Source organism: Odocoileus virginianus, chromosome 14 (assembly GCF_023699985.2).
Source record: "Odocoileus virginianus isolate 20LAN1187 ecotype Illinois chromosome 14, Ovbor_1.2, whole genome shotgun sequence".
NCBI classification, from domain to species: domain Eukaryota; kingdom Metazoa; phylum Chordata; class Mammalia; order Artiodactyla; family Cervidae; genus Odocoileus; species Odocoileus virginianus.
Genome location: NC_069687.1, coordinates 49,970,908 through 49,985,868, shown reverse-complemented (window position 1 = coordinate 49,985,868; position 14,961 = coordinate 49,970,908). Strand labels below are relative to the sequence as shown.

General features: G+C 35.6%; 1 protein-coding gene across 5 annotated transcripts in view; it reads left to right on the top strand.

The window, feature by feature from the left end:
* The window catches only part of ERCC8 (ERCC excision repair 8, CSA ubiquitin ligase complex subunit), a 56,186-nt gene that overhangs the window by 33,115 nt on the left and 8,110 nt on the right, over nt 1-14,961 (top strand). For all 5 annotated transcript variants that reach the window (XM_070476727.1, XM_020907825.2, XM_020907814.2 and 2 more), the window contains 2 exons: nt 4,873-5,070; nt 10,476-10,559. In XM_070476727.1, the coding sequence (XP_070332828.1) occupies nt 4,873-5,070; nt 10,476-10,559 (282 nt within the window). The remainder of the gene's footprint in view (nt 1-4,872; nt 5,071-10,475; nt 10,560-14,961) is intronic.

The window sequence follows — 14,961 nt, the reverse complement described above, 5'->3', positions numbered from 1 at the left end:
TGTTATCATTCACCCATTTACCAATGTCTAGAAAGTGGGAGTCTGTCCTTTATTCTTCTCTTCCTATATCCCATCTTCCTAATTAAGTCAAATTAGTGGTCCTGTTAATTTCTTCTTAATTTTTTTCATAGTTATCTTCCCTTCCAGCCTTACTCTGGGCCCTCAGGATTGCTCTTTTTAGTTACTCTAACATCCTTCTAACTTTTCCAAACTCTATCTTTCAGTGTGAAAGTCTTTCAGTGTTTCGTCAGTACACTTTCAGGTCATTAAAACTGAATGTTTTTGCCTACTGTCCACAAGGCCTTCATAAGCTGTCTCTTCTCACTCACCAACTTTATATCTTTATATCTTGCCACTTCCCCATTTTTTCCCAACCATTAGCCCTATTGAGTAACTTGCTGCTGCTGCTAAGTCACTTCAGTCGTGTCTGACTCTGTGCGACCCCACAGACGGCAGCCCACCAGGCTCCCCCGTCCCTGGGATTCTCCAGGCAAGAATACTGGAGTGGGTTGCCATTTCCTTCTCCAATGCATGAAAGTGAAAAGTGAAAGTGAAGTCACTCAGTTGTGTCTGACTCCCAGCGACCCCATGGACTGCAGCCCACCAGGCTCCTCCATCCATGGGATTTTCTAGGCAAGAGTACTGGAGTGGGGTGCCATATGCCAGGCTTTCTCACCCTTCCATTCTGCTGTATAGACTGCTGCCTTTGCTTTAGAATACTCTCTTCTGTACTAGCTGCTTCTCAGCCTTCAAAATTCATCTCAGGCACAACTTCTCTTTAACTCCTCTAGTTTAGCTTACATGATTCCACAGTACCTAGTGCTCACTTGTATTACAGTAGACTGTGACCATCATTTAGTGGAATGAAAGAAAAATAATTTACAACAGTGTGGTACCGTACTTTTTGATTACTGTAACCTAGATTAGTTTCTGATTCTGTCATTTACTAGCCAAGAGACCTTGCTTGAAATACTTAGCTTTTCTAAGTGTTTTCGTTTGTTTAATAATGCTGCCTGTCTCATAGTATTGTTTTGCATATTACATGAAATAATACATGTGAAATATTTGGTACACATTGTCTGATACTTAGAGCAAGTGTTAACATTCAGTAAATGTTGAACAGTGAAAGTGTTATTTGCTCAGTCATGTCCAACTTCTTATGAGTAGGAGCCCACCAGGCTCTTCTGTCCAAGGAGTTCTCCAGGCAGGATCACTGGAATGGTTTGCTATTTTCTTCTCCAGGGGGATCTTCCTCACCTGTCATTAATTATGCTGATAGTTGTTTGACAGTGAAATGAGCTGCCTTATGATGGAGTCTCTGCATCACTGTAGGTATTTACTCAGTGACAAGATGTATATATTTCTGGGACAATAAAAGGAATTCTTAAGATAGGGAATTGTATTTGCCATCATCCTATCCAACATCTGTGAAATTTTCCTCCCCATCAAAATCTTTTCAAAGCCTGTACATACCTACTTGAAGACATCATAACCAAAAGTAGCCTGTTATTCAGTTCAGTTCAGTTCAGTCGCTCAGTCGTATCCAACTCTTTGCAACCCCATGAGCCGCAGCATGTCAGGCCTCCCTGTTCATCAGCAACTCCCAGAGCCTACCCAAGCTCATGTCCATTGAGTCAGTGATGCCATCCAACCATCTCGTCCTCTGTTGTCCCCTTCTCCTCCTGCTCTCAATCTTTCCCAGCATCAGAGTCTTTTCAGATGAGTCAGCTCTTTGCATCAGGTGGCCAAAGTATTGGAGTTTCAGCTTCCACATCAGTCCTTCCAATGAACACCCAGGACTGATCTCCTTAAGGATGGACTGGTTGGATCTCCTTGCAGTCCAGGGGACTCTCAAGAGTCTTCTCCAAGACCACGGTTCAAAAGCATCAGTTCTTTGGCACTCAGCTTTCTTTATGGTCCAACTCTCAAATCCATACATGACTACTGGAAAAACCATAGCCTTGACTAGATGGACCTTTGTTGGCAAAGTAATGTCTCTGCTTTTTAATATGCTGTCTAGGTTGGTCGTAACTTTCCTTCCAAGGAGTAAACGTCTTTTAATTTCATGGCTGCAGTCACCATCTGCAGTGATTTTGGAGCCCAAAAAAATAAAGTCTCTCACTGTTTCCACTGTTTCCCCATCTATTTGCCATGAAGTGATGGGACTGGATTCCATGATCTTAGTTTTCTGAATGTTGAGGTTTAAGCCAACTTTTTCATTCTCCTCTTTCACTTTCATCAAGAGGCTCTTTAGTTCTTCTTTGCTTACTTTCATAATAATATATAGTATGATATTTGTCACACACTGCTTTTTATGGTAAATACTTATAGTCATAAAATGGGGAGCTTAGGTAATCACCTAGCACAGTGTGTGACATTGAGCACTTAGTAAACAGTAGATCTCTCCTTCCCTTAGTCTGTTATTAGAACTTCATTCCATGGACATTGAAAAGGTATTGATAGTTTAGATCCCAAAGGTGATTTGATCACAACAGTGAGTTACCAAGATTAATAGGACAGTAAATTTGCAAGATGGATTGCAGGGGGAGCACCTTAAAACACAGACAGAAGTTAGTGAGCTAGTTCAGTATTTGTACCTCATTGTACCTCATCCCATTTGGGATGGAATGTGGTATAATGGAAAGAACATACATTTTGTAGGTAGGTGTTCTGATGTATGAATAAGACCATTACAGTCTAGCAGTTCATAATTTTTCTAGGAGGAACAGAAAATTGCTAGTTGAGATTTTTCTTTTTCTGCTAGTTGTGTTTTTTCTCCATCCTCCCACCCTGATGTTATTCTACAAATTGTTGTACATGAAGGATCAAAATACACAAGTGGGGGAATGTTATACTTTTTTTTTTTTTTTGGAATGTTATACTTTTAAATATATAAGAATTAATAAATCTGGGGACTCTGAATACTTTTGTATCCTAGGTTTTCTCTTATGCATTATTTCTTTTTATTTTTGACAATCTCTGTTAAACAGTGTTATTTCCTTTTAACATATTAGAAGAATGAAACTCAAGTCATTCATTACTCATAAGAGGCAAAAAAAGGTAGGGGGGTGGAGTTGGTTTCAGAAACCCAAATCTGCTGATTATAAGTTTAATGTTTTAACATTTCACTATACCACTCCTTCAGTGGGATTGCTGAATACGTGTGCTCATTTCTCTCACATACAAATCTCAATGGTGTGTAAGCTGAGTGTAGTATCCATAATTACCATTGCATATCCCTTTGAGCCTCACACACACACATGCATGCACACACACACACACACACACACCATTCCCACCCAACCTTTAGAAAAAGAGAAAAGGGCAAATCACTCACTGTTTAAACTCCAGTATTAGCCATAATGAAGGGAGATTTTGGTGATCCCACTCATAATTCTCAGATCATTAGATACTGGTTTTATACTTACCTTAAACTGATTATCTAAATTGTCAGCAGAAAGTAAACCTGTCAATTTCTTTAGCCCAAAGCTTCTCAGCCTTTGATGGACTTACAGATCATCTGGGGATCTTGTTAAAATGAAGATTGTAGTTCAGTAGGTTGGGATGGGATCTGGAATTCCATTTCTAATTGTGCAGGTGATGCTAATGTTGTTGGGCTTGCAACTTTGGCGTACAGGTGCAGAATTATTATTTTGTTGCAAATATATAACTTTTTATATAAAGCTGCAATTAGAGTGTATATATACTATTTGTGTTCTTTTCTTTTTTACACTTAAGTTTTATTTCTATTTTCTATATAGTTTCAAACTTATAATTTTTAACTGCTATATAAACTAGAATTAATATAATACTCTTAGGAATTTACATCTGTTCTCAATTACTTTGCCATTCTAGATAAGGCCACATTGAATTCCTCTGGGCATATACCTTTTTGCTGTTTAATTATTAGCCTAAGATGCATTCCCAGTAGTAGTTACTAGGTCAAGGAGTAGGAATATCTTTGTTGTTTAATGGTTACAGAATTTCAGTTTTGCAAGATAGAAAATGGATGGTAGTGCTGGTTGCCCAGCAGTGTGAATATACTTTACGTCACTGATGTGTGTCAGTCGTGTAGGACTTTTTGTGACCCCAGGGACAGTAGCCCGCCAGGCTTCTCTGTCCATGAGATTATCCTGGCAAGAATACTGGAGTGGGTTGTCCTTTCCTCCTCCAGGGGATTTTCCTGACCCAGGGATCAAACCCACATATCTTGCATTTCCTAGATTGACAGATGGATTCTTTACCACTAAGCCACCTGGAAAGCCCTAATGTCACTGAACTGTGTACTTAAATATGGTTAAGATGGCAAATTTTATGTTATGTATTTTTTCTTTATATTATATATTTAAATTTTGTTACATGTATATTTATATATTAATATTATGTTATATGTATTTTATATATGTATAAAAATAAAGTTATTCTCTCTCCAAAAATGTATTTATATATACATATGTGTCACTATTAAGGTATACTTTATATTTTGTTGCATAATAAACCATTTGGCCTTTTAGAAGGGATAACCAAATTACAGTGCCATCTACATGTTTACCTCACTTGTAGTAATATTGAGTGTCTTAATGGTTTATTAAAATTTTTGCTAAATGGTCTAAAATGATTTTTCAAGGTTACCTTAATTTGCATTTTTATTTCTGTCAAGGTTGAAATGTGAACATTTGTTTTTTACTATTTGTACTTCCCTTGTATGCAAAATGTACATGTATGTCATTGGTCCTTGTTTCTATTAGGACACTGATCATCTTCTTTAGACTTACTGGAGCTGTTTCTATAGTATAATATTTTAAGTAAATAGTTATCTCTATTGTGTTTTTAATTCATGTATAAGTAACTTTATGCTTTTACATCCTGCAGGTCAACTATGGAAAAGTATATAATGATAGTAGAAAAGGATTGAAATTCACTGTCTCCTCTGGCTGCAGTTCAGAATTTGTTTTTGTACCATATGGTAGCACCATTGCTGTTTATACAATTTACTCTGGAGAACAGATAATTATGCTTAAGGGACACTATAAAAGTGTTGACTGCTGTGTATTTCAGTCTAATTTCCAGGTAAGAATGATACTTAGGGAAATTTAAAATGTTCAGGTAGCTAGCTTGCCAAAACCTGTGGGTTTTGTTTTTTTAACATCTTAACCTTTCTCTTTAGTCTCACCAATGGAACAGAGTGTTTTCCCCATAGAACGTTTGCATAGATTATCTCATATGCTCCTTTAAGTGATTCTTCAGTGTAGCGAGATTGTTGGGATTTTCCCTGCCTTGTAGATGAGGAAAATAAGGCTTATAAAAATTAAATACCGAAAGAATGAAAATTATGGGTTATTGCTGCTGCTGCTGCTGCTGCTGCTAAGTCGCTTCAGTCATGTCTGACTCTGTGTGACCCCACAGACGGCAGCCCACCAGGCTCCTGTCCCTGGGATTCTCCAGGCAAGAATACTGGAGTGGGTTGCCATTTCCTTCTCCAATGCATGAAAGTGAAAAGTGAAAGTGAAGTCGCTCAGTCGTGTCCAACTCTTCGCGACCACATGGACTGTAGCCTATCAGGCTCCTCTGTCCATGGGTTATTGCTAGGGAGGGACTTTATCACCTATTCAGTCACTCATTAATAGGCATTACTTAATCTGTGTCTGACACTATGAAGTAAGATACACAGGGCTAGTTTTCAGCTAGCACACATCTATATGTCAGTATTCGTTGTTAAAATACTCAAACACATATCCTTTAGTTTGTTACATAGCTGTTGTACTAAGCCCCTTACATGACCTCCAGCTTCACCTCATCTCCTGGAGCCTCCTCGACCTCACTTCAACCCAGTAACTAAGAGGGACCTTTGAAACCCTGTTTCTACTCTATGTCCAATATCTCTTCTGATGGCCAGTATCCTGATGTACTACTTATTAACTATTTTTAGTCTTACTTCTGGGAAAATAGTACTAAGGCAACCAGGGGGTGATAGAACTTGCCTCAAATCTGCAAATAGATTGACAGAGAGTGATTATCCATTCAAAGAAATTTATAGAATACAGTACTTTTCTTATCCAGAGTCACTAGAGACAAAGCCAAGATTTTAATTCAAGTATTCTGACTACCAGCTATTGCTTTCCACCTAATCAGAGCTTCCTAGCAGATGTTCCTGCTAGGAATATTGGACTGAAAGTGAGTGAAGGATGGATTAGAACAGATTAAAAGTAAGTAAAGATAATTGATTCCTCTCAGTCCCTGAAATCGCTGGAACAGGCCTAGGATAGCCAGAAAGCTGAGGCCAGTTGCCTCCTGACAAATACCATTTCTATATGTGTTATGTACTAAGAAAGATTTGAATTACTTTATTATATCAGAAAGCTTCAAGCTCTTATCCCATTCCATCTATTATGATTTCTGAAAAGGAAGATAATTATAAATCTAAATTGCAAAAGTAAAAGAGTAGTGCTTTTGCACCCATTTAGCAGCAGAACCCTTTTACCAATTATATATTACACAAAAACTCGCTATCTGAAAATAAAATTGATATTTATAGTAATTCTACTATAAATATAAAAATTTGAAGATATATCCAAAAATAAAGATAATAGTTGATTATTTTCTTTTGACTAGAATAGGGATCCCTGAATCTATTCTGCTACTAGTAATTAACCTAATAACTTGAAAGTCTGATGAGGAAGGGAATATTTACATAGTCTCAAAGTTGCACCCTACAAAATATTAATTACAAAGATAAAATAATTTTACCTTGACTAAGACTGGCATGCATCAGCTTAGTCAGATTGTCAAAGTGTATGGGATATTCCTGGCAAAGATATAGTACCTTAATTTAATTGTGAGAAAACAAGGTTACCTGGCCTTAGTATATCTTGAGTATATAGTCTTGTCTTCTCAGGAACTAAATTGCTCTACAGTACTGGGCATATGAAAATATCTTTGCACCATCCACAGTAACCATGCATTCTAAATTTTAAATAGTACAGTCTGTAGAATTTTGTTCCATTTAGGAAATTTGATAATGTGTAGCTAAGTATAATTTACCTAATTTTCTTTACATCTATATTTCCTATAAGTTACTTAATAATCTTATTTTCCCTTTACCAAGAACCTTTACTTTTATTTTTTTAGAAAAATGCTGATTGTACCATTCCTCAAATAGCTTTTGAGATGAAAAAAATAAAACTAAATAATTTAATACCAGATCAGAAAGAAAGTTGTAGTGTTAGAAATATTTGTGCAGAAATACATTTGTGAGAAAAGTAAACAGTCAGTCAGAGTTTTAACTTAACATTTTGCTGATTTTTCTTTTTAGCCCTTATTCTTTACTTAGTAGCTTTTTAAAAAATTGACCTACTGTTTTGCATCCTGTTTTTTTTTTCAATCTGTATTTGGTTTATATCCTGCTCCTTTCTCTTGACAACATGAATGTTTTCCAGTGCCATTAAATATTCTTCAAAAATAAATTTAGTGGCTATATAATATCATATTAATGCAGCATAAATTTATATATAAATCATAACCCTGGACAATAATATTTGGGAAGTTATTGTTTTATTATAAATATAATATTGGTGATAATAACCTTGAATTTCATATGTGTCTTTAGCATGACTTCTTAGAAATGTATGCAGAAACTTCTGTCACTTACAGAGATTTCAGTCTCTGAAAGGATTATATCAATTTATACCCTCTGTATGTGAGAGTATCTTTTCACTGCCCCATAGAAATAGTTTTAGTACTAGCCAATATAACATATTTCTGAAGTTTTCTCAGAAGAAGAATGAACATTGTTCAGCATGTACAGACACCATATCCAAAAGGACGTTGTCATTGACTGCATCAGTCCAAGCTTATAAAATAAGCTTCTCAACAAGCATGGCATATGACTCTTGATGCTCTTCAGCAGCTAGTTGGGCAGTTTTGAGCTAAATAAAACTTTTTTTTTAATTCCTGGCCTATTTTAGCTAGAAACCCTTACGGTTTCTGCAAAGTAGTTACCTGAGGAGGCTTTACAAATAGCTGAGGAAAGAAGAAAAGCAAAAGGCAAAGGAAAAATGAAAAAATACATCCAACAGAATGCAGAGTTATACAGAATAGCAGAGAGAGATGGGAAAGCTTTCCTAAATGAACAGTGGGGAAAAAAAATAGAGGAAAACAATATAATGTGTAAGAATAGAGATATTTTCAAGAAAATTGGAGATGTCAAGGGAATATTTCATGCAAGGATGGGCATGATAAAGGACAGAAATGGTAAGGACCTAACAGAAGCAGAACAGATTAAGAAGAGTTGGCAAGAATACACAGAAGAATTATACAAAAAATGTCTTAATGACCTGGATAACCACAGTTGTGTGGTCACTCACCTAGAGTTGGACATTTTGGAGTGAGAAGTCCAGTGGGCCTTGGGAAGCATTACTACCAACAAAATTAGCAGAAGTCATGGAATTAAGCTGAGCTATTTAAAATCCTAAAAGATGGTGCTGTTAAAGTGCTGCACTCAATATGTAAGCAAATTTGGAAAACTCAGCAGTGAGCACAGATCTGGAAAAGTTCCGTTTTCATTCCAGTCCTGAAGAAGGGCAATGACAAACAATGTTCAAAGCACTCATTTCACTTACTAGCAAAATTATGTTCAAAATTCTTTGAGCTAATGTCTCCAGCAGTACGTGAATCAAGAACTTCCAGATGTATAAGCTGGGTTTAGAAAAGACAGAGGAACACAAATCAAATTGCCAACATTTATTGGATCATGGAGAAAGCAAGGGAGTTCCAAAAATACATCTACTTCAGCTTCATTGACTATGCTAAAGCCTTTGACTGTGTGGATCACAACAAAATGTGGAGAATTCTTACAGAGATGAGAGTACCAAACCATCTTACCTATCTCCTGAGAAACTAGTATGCAGCTAAAGAAACTACAGTTAGAACCAGACATGGAACAACTGACTCATTCCAAATTGGGAAAAGAGTATGACCAGGCTGTATATTGTCACCTTGTTTATCTAACTTATATGCAGAGTAGAAGTGAAGTCGCTCAGTCGTGTCTAACTCTTTGCAACCCCATAGACTAGAGCCCCCAAGGCTTCTCCATCCATGGGATTTTCCAGGCAAGAGTACTGGAGTGGGTTACCATTTCCTTCTCCCGGAGATCTTCCCGACCCAGGGATCAAATCCAGGTCTCCCACATTGTGGGCAGACGCTTTACCCTCTGAGCCACCAGAGAAGCCCATATGCAGAGTACATCATGTGAAATGCCAGGCTGGATGAATCCCAAGCTGGAATCACGATTGCTGGGAGAAATATCAACAACCTCAGATATGCAGATAATACCACTCTAATGGCAAAAAGTGAAGAACTAAAGAGCTTCTTGATGAAAGTGAAAGAGGAGAGTGAATAAGGCTGGCCTGAAACTCAGCATTCAAAAAAAACTAAGATTATGGCATCCACTTCCATCACTTCATGACAAATAGAAGGGGGAAAAGTGGAAGCAATATCAGATTTTCTTTTCTTAGACTCTTAAAATCACTGCAGATAGTGACAAATTAAAATTAAAGCCCTGAAATTAAAAGATGCTTGCTCCTTGGAAGAAAAGCTATGACAAATCTAGATAGCATATTAAAAGGGAAAGACATCATTTTGCCCACAAAGGTCCTTATAGTCAAAGCTGTGGTTTTTCCATTAGTCATGTATGGACGTGAGACTTGGACCATAAAAAATGCTGAGCACTGAAAAATTGATGCCTTCAAATTGTGGTGCTGAAGAAGACTCTTGAGAGTCCCTTGGACTGCAAGGAGGTCAAACCAGTCGATTTGATTGGTCAAAGCAATCAAACCAGTTGATTTCCTACCCTGATTATTCACTGGAAGGACTGATGCTGAAGTTCCAATACTTTGGCCTCCTGATGCAAAGAGCCAAGTAACTGGAAAAGATCCTGAGGCTGTGAAAGATTGAAAGCTAAAGAAGAGGGCAGTAGAGGATGCCGTGGTTAGATAGCATCACCAACTCAATGGACGTGAATTTGAGCAAATTCTGAGATAGTGGATGACAGAGGACCCTGGTGTGCTACCGTCCATGAGGTCACAGAGAGTCAAGCACAACTTAGCAACTGAACAACAACATATGGTTTCTTCATTGAAAGCCTTTATTGAAGTTCAGTTGTTGATGCAACCATTTCTTTATTCTCTGACACTTGAAATATATAGATACAATTGATTTAAAAAAAAAACTATGGCAATGGTTTTTGTGAATTTTAATCATGTAAGCAAATTCTAACATATCCTAATACTATTTTAAAATACAAAACAAAGTTTTACTATTTCTTAAACAGAAAAGGGCATCAATCCAGTTTCTTTGGGGAATAGAAATAAATTTCATCTACTCTAACCTAAGAAGTAGTCATTTAAAAAATTGTTCATTTCACATTGGCATCAGCTTTCAACTGACCCACAACTACATCTTTGTTTTCTGTATTACAGGAACTTTACAGTGGTAGCAGAGACTGCAATATTCTTGCTTGGGTACCATCCTTATGTGAATCAGTTCCTGATGATGATGATGAGGTAAATATTATTTATACAAGTTGTACAGTGACTTCTAAATAATAAAAAAATTTTTACTAATTTACTTTAAATGGGAGAGGCTTTTAAAGCATTTCTTGCTATTTTCTGATTGTTTAAATAATTTACCTGTATGATACATTAGGAAAATTAAAAAAAATATTGAGAATGAAATAAATTTCTGAAGTTTATCAATTACTTTTAACATTTTTATTTACTTCATTCTTGTTTTTTCCTGTGCATATTTTTAACATAGTTAATATCACACTTGAACATACAACTTAGCATCCTTCTTAGACTTTTTCCATGTCATTAATAACTATTTGTAAACGTTGTCTTTAATAATATAGCTTTCTGTCACTCTTACTTAAATTTACTTAAATATTTACCTTTTCTGAAGACATTTCTTTCGATCATTATAAACAAACCAATTTATAGCTATTCACAAATTATTTATATTTCTGACTCCTTCTTTGCTTATATTCTTAGAAGTAGATTTATCTTGTTTTCTTTCAAGTTTTTTGTTGTTGTTGTTTAATATTTTTGGCCATGCTTTGTGGCATGTAGGATCTTAGTTCCCCAACCAGGGATCAAACCCATACTTCCTACAGTGGAAGCATGGAGTCTTAACCAGTGGATCCCCAGGGAAGTGCCACGACTTCTTGGGATTTGAGTTAGTATGACATTTTTAAGGCTCTTTATTCACACTGTCAAATTTTATCAGTTTGCACTTCTACCAGATAAATAAGTGTAAATATGACACTGTGAATAAAGAACCTGAAAAATGTTGTGGAAAAACAAAGATAAATAAGACATGATCTCTGGTCTTAGGTAGTAGCCTCTTAATTTTTCTATTTTCATGTCAAGCTATCTAAAGGTGAAATTTTATAGATATGTGTCTAATTTGGTTTAGTATGACCTTGAGTTGTTTTAGTATACAGCTGCTTTAAAAACTGACTTTTTTTTTTATACAAAGCTTAAAATGTTAATTACTGTGTCCTGCTGTTGGGGAATTATTGTATACATTAAATCTAACTTATAACACTAGGCCACATTAGAATGTTTAACAGTCATTCACCAAATGAAAACTATAAAAATAAAAGTAAATCATCTTTGACCTGTGTATAAAAAAAGATATTAGAAGAAAACTGAAATTGTTTATTTTATAAAGATAGTATGTGACTCTGATGGTTTATTTCCTTATTATATAATTATGGTGATAGTTTGATTCTTTCCCATCTGGAAGAATTTTTGTATGTAGGCAGTTAAGCTGAACAAGTATAAATCAAATAGGGATACACAAAAAATAAGGTTTTATATTTACCTGTTAAAATGCACTGTGTGTGTGCTTTAAGATAGGCACCATTCTCTTTATAAAATGATAAATGCTAAGATTATTTCCACAAAACTTTTGAAGAGTCCTGTGAATGTAGGTAGAACATGAATATGATCATGATGCAGATCTCAGTAGAGTAATCTGTGTACACAAGATCCTCTTCCTTACATGTATACTTACTATTTAACTGATATTTAGAAGTAGTTTCATTTCACCTCTCAAATGAATGACTGCTGCAGTTCCTCAGAGAGGCAAGTTAACACAAAACACACACACATGTACATTTACACACTCACCTGTCTTTAGTGTCAGGTAAACTCAATAATAGTAATACTGGTAATTGAGTTCGAATTCCAGTTCTGCCATTCGTTAATGATCTAGGGCAAGTTTATAATATCTTCAAACATCAGAATCATCAAAGTAAAATTGTTCCTAGGTTACCTTTCAGATGGACTTTTGAGATGAGATATACTTCTCCATCAACCAAGACAGAATCCCTTAGGATTGTTTCTTCTGATACTCAACCTATAGAGGAGGATTTATTTCTACCATAAAAACCTGAAGGGCATTCGGCAATAGAAACAAAATTTTATGATCTTTAAGCATAAATCCTATTATTTAATTGACAGGTTGCTTTTTTTTTTTTTTCGGAGGAAGTTTGTTTTATTTTTCTGAGGGATCTGGATTCCTTTTGCCCACTCTTCCTAAAATCTGGTCACACTCAAGGCATGCCTGTACAATTCCTAATCACTTTTTCCTGCCTGAGATCTTTAGAGTGACTATATTACATTCTAAATCTGACTTCTCATCAAGAATCTTACTTTTATTTTGACAGTTACACAATATGTAGTTGTTTTATTTAGATGTATAATCTTGGGGTCTTTCCTGGTAGCTCTGTGGTAAAGAATCTGCCTGCCGTGCAGGAGACGCCAGTTAGATTCCTGGGTTGGGAAGATCCCCTGGAGAAGGAAATGGCAACTCACTTCAGTATCCTCGTCTAGGAAACCCCATGGACAGAGGAGCGTGGCGGGCTACCGTCCATGGGGTTGCAAGAGAGTCAGACTAAACAACAGCGATAAGATGTGTAATTACTTTCTGTATTCAGACAACCCTATGTTCTACCTATAAAGACTTTCCACTAATTACCAGTAAAAAATTTTGAATTTGTCAAATTTAGTAAGATACATGTGTAGAACATGTTAAAATTGTTTTCATTCTTCCTTCGCATTCTATGGACCTGAACTAGATCCCCTTTTAACTCTTACTTCCCTTCACAACTCAGTAGAACAGGCAGGCTGGTTAAGTAGAGATGGATATGTTCAAGCAGAGACAGAATGTCCACTAGGAGGAGATGTTGTAGAGAAAACTGAAGTAACGGATGGTAGTTAAGTTGATCCATAGGTCTCAAACAGTACTATATCATGTGTGATGTTTTTACTGCAGCTTTCAATTATAAGTAAGATGTTTTATTTATGACTTTTAGCAATAAAATGTACTTCTAACAATACTGTAATACATTCATATTTTTTCTTTACTACTATAAATACAGTAAAATTTATATGCAACTGCATTTCTAGTTTTCACTTAATTATTTTTGTTTGCCTACCATAGCAACAATAATTTACATTAAAATATAATTCTGCTTCTCTGTTGATTCTTCAAATGAAATTTAGTGCTTAATAGGTTATATATTGGGCTTTCAGAGTGAAATTAGGAGACATGGCCTTTGTGTGACTTATCTACCTAAGGACATTTTAGGTAGACATCTAAGGCCGAGTGAAAGGCTTTTAGAGATAGAGTAGGGAAAAATAATCACCTCACCACAGAGGACAATTCGTCTTTAAATAAACTGTCACTAAATAACCTAACTTGGTAGTTAAATCATAAACCCAGAAAGGTAGGAATTTCAGTAAATGCTTGGTTGAAAGAATAAACAGACTTCAGTATGTCACTCTTGCATATCAGTGGACTGCTACTAGAAATAAGTGAATAGTTAGCAAAGCTTTGATAATAGTTTTAGATCTGGACACAGGATATAATGGAATTTTGCTTGAACAACTAAGTGACAATGGCCAACATTATTAGATTAAGTAAAAGACTCAGATCCATAGTGTTCACAGCTATAAAGAATACCTAAATTATTATATTGTTTTCTGACTATCCTGGCTGATACTTGGGAAATTTACTGGAAACAGCCACTTTTTTCTACTGTTATCATTGTTTGAATCTTAAGAGTCTAAGTCATCATGTTCATCAAAAAGGAAATGAACATTCTCAAATATGTAGTAAGGGTTACCCTTAACATAAAATATTGGTATATGTTGTAAAAGTAATACTTCTAAAATAATATAAGAATAATCTAAGTACTACTATGTTATTGGGTTTGGGATATGAACAAACTGACAGCAAATGTAAAAACTGCAAAATAGGAAGCACACATGATTCATAAAACCTAGGTACTCAAAAACAACAACAAAAGAGATCATTTCAAAGTCCCTTAATCATTTGCCTAAGAATAAGGTAACCATTCTAACAAATTCCCCAAATAAGTAAATTGATTTGAACTACTACAAATATTAAAATTCCTCTATTGCTGATTACATTTATTTAGGTACAGCTCTAAAGTTGCAAGAATACTGTAATGTTTTGTTGTTTTTGAAACACCATCTAATGCATATTCTCTTTCAAAGAATTCTCCCAGAGAAACCTGTGTGCTAATGACAAAATGTTACCAAATCTAACACATTTTGTCTGTCTTTTTCCACTACTTTATTAGCTATTAATAATAACAAACAAACAAACCTTACTACTTCATACCAGAAAGGGCATTGCTCCATTTGTTGAACACCTTATTCTCTGTATATGAATTTTGCTTATTTATAAAAATCAGACCCATCAAAACAGTAAAAATTGCTCACTTTAATATTTTGGGCTGTCAAGCCAGCCTACAGACCTGAGTCCAGTCTTAGCCACATGGATATGAGTGTGCCCTGTACTCCTGGTAACTCCAAGGGGTTATTTTTTAAAATACCTTAATAATAGTAACAGCATCCTCTGTGTGTGTGTCTG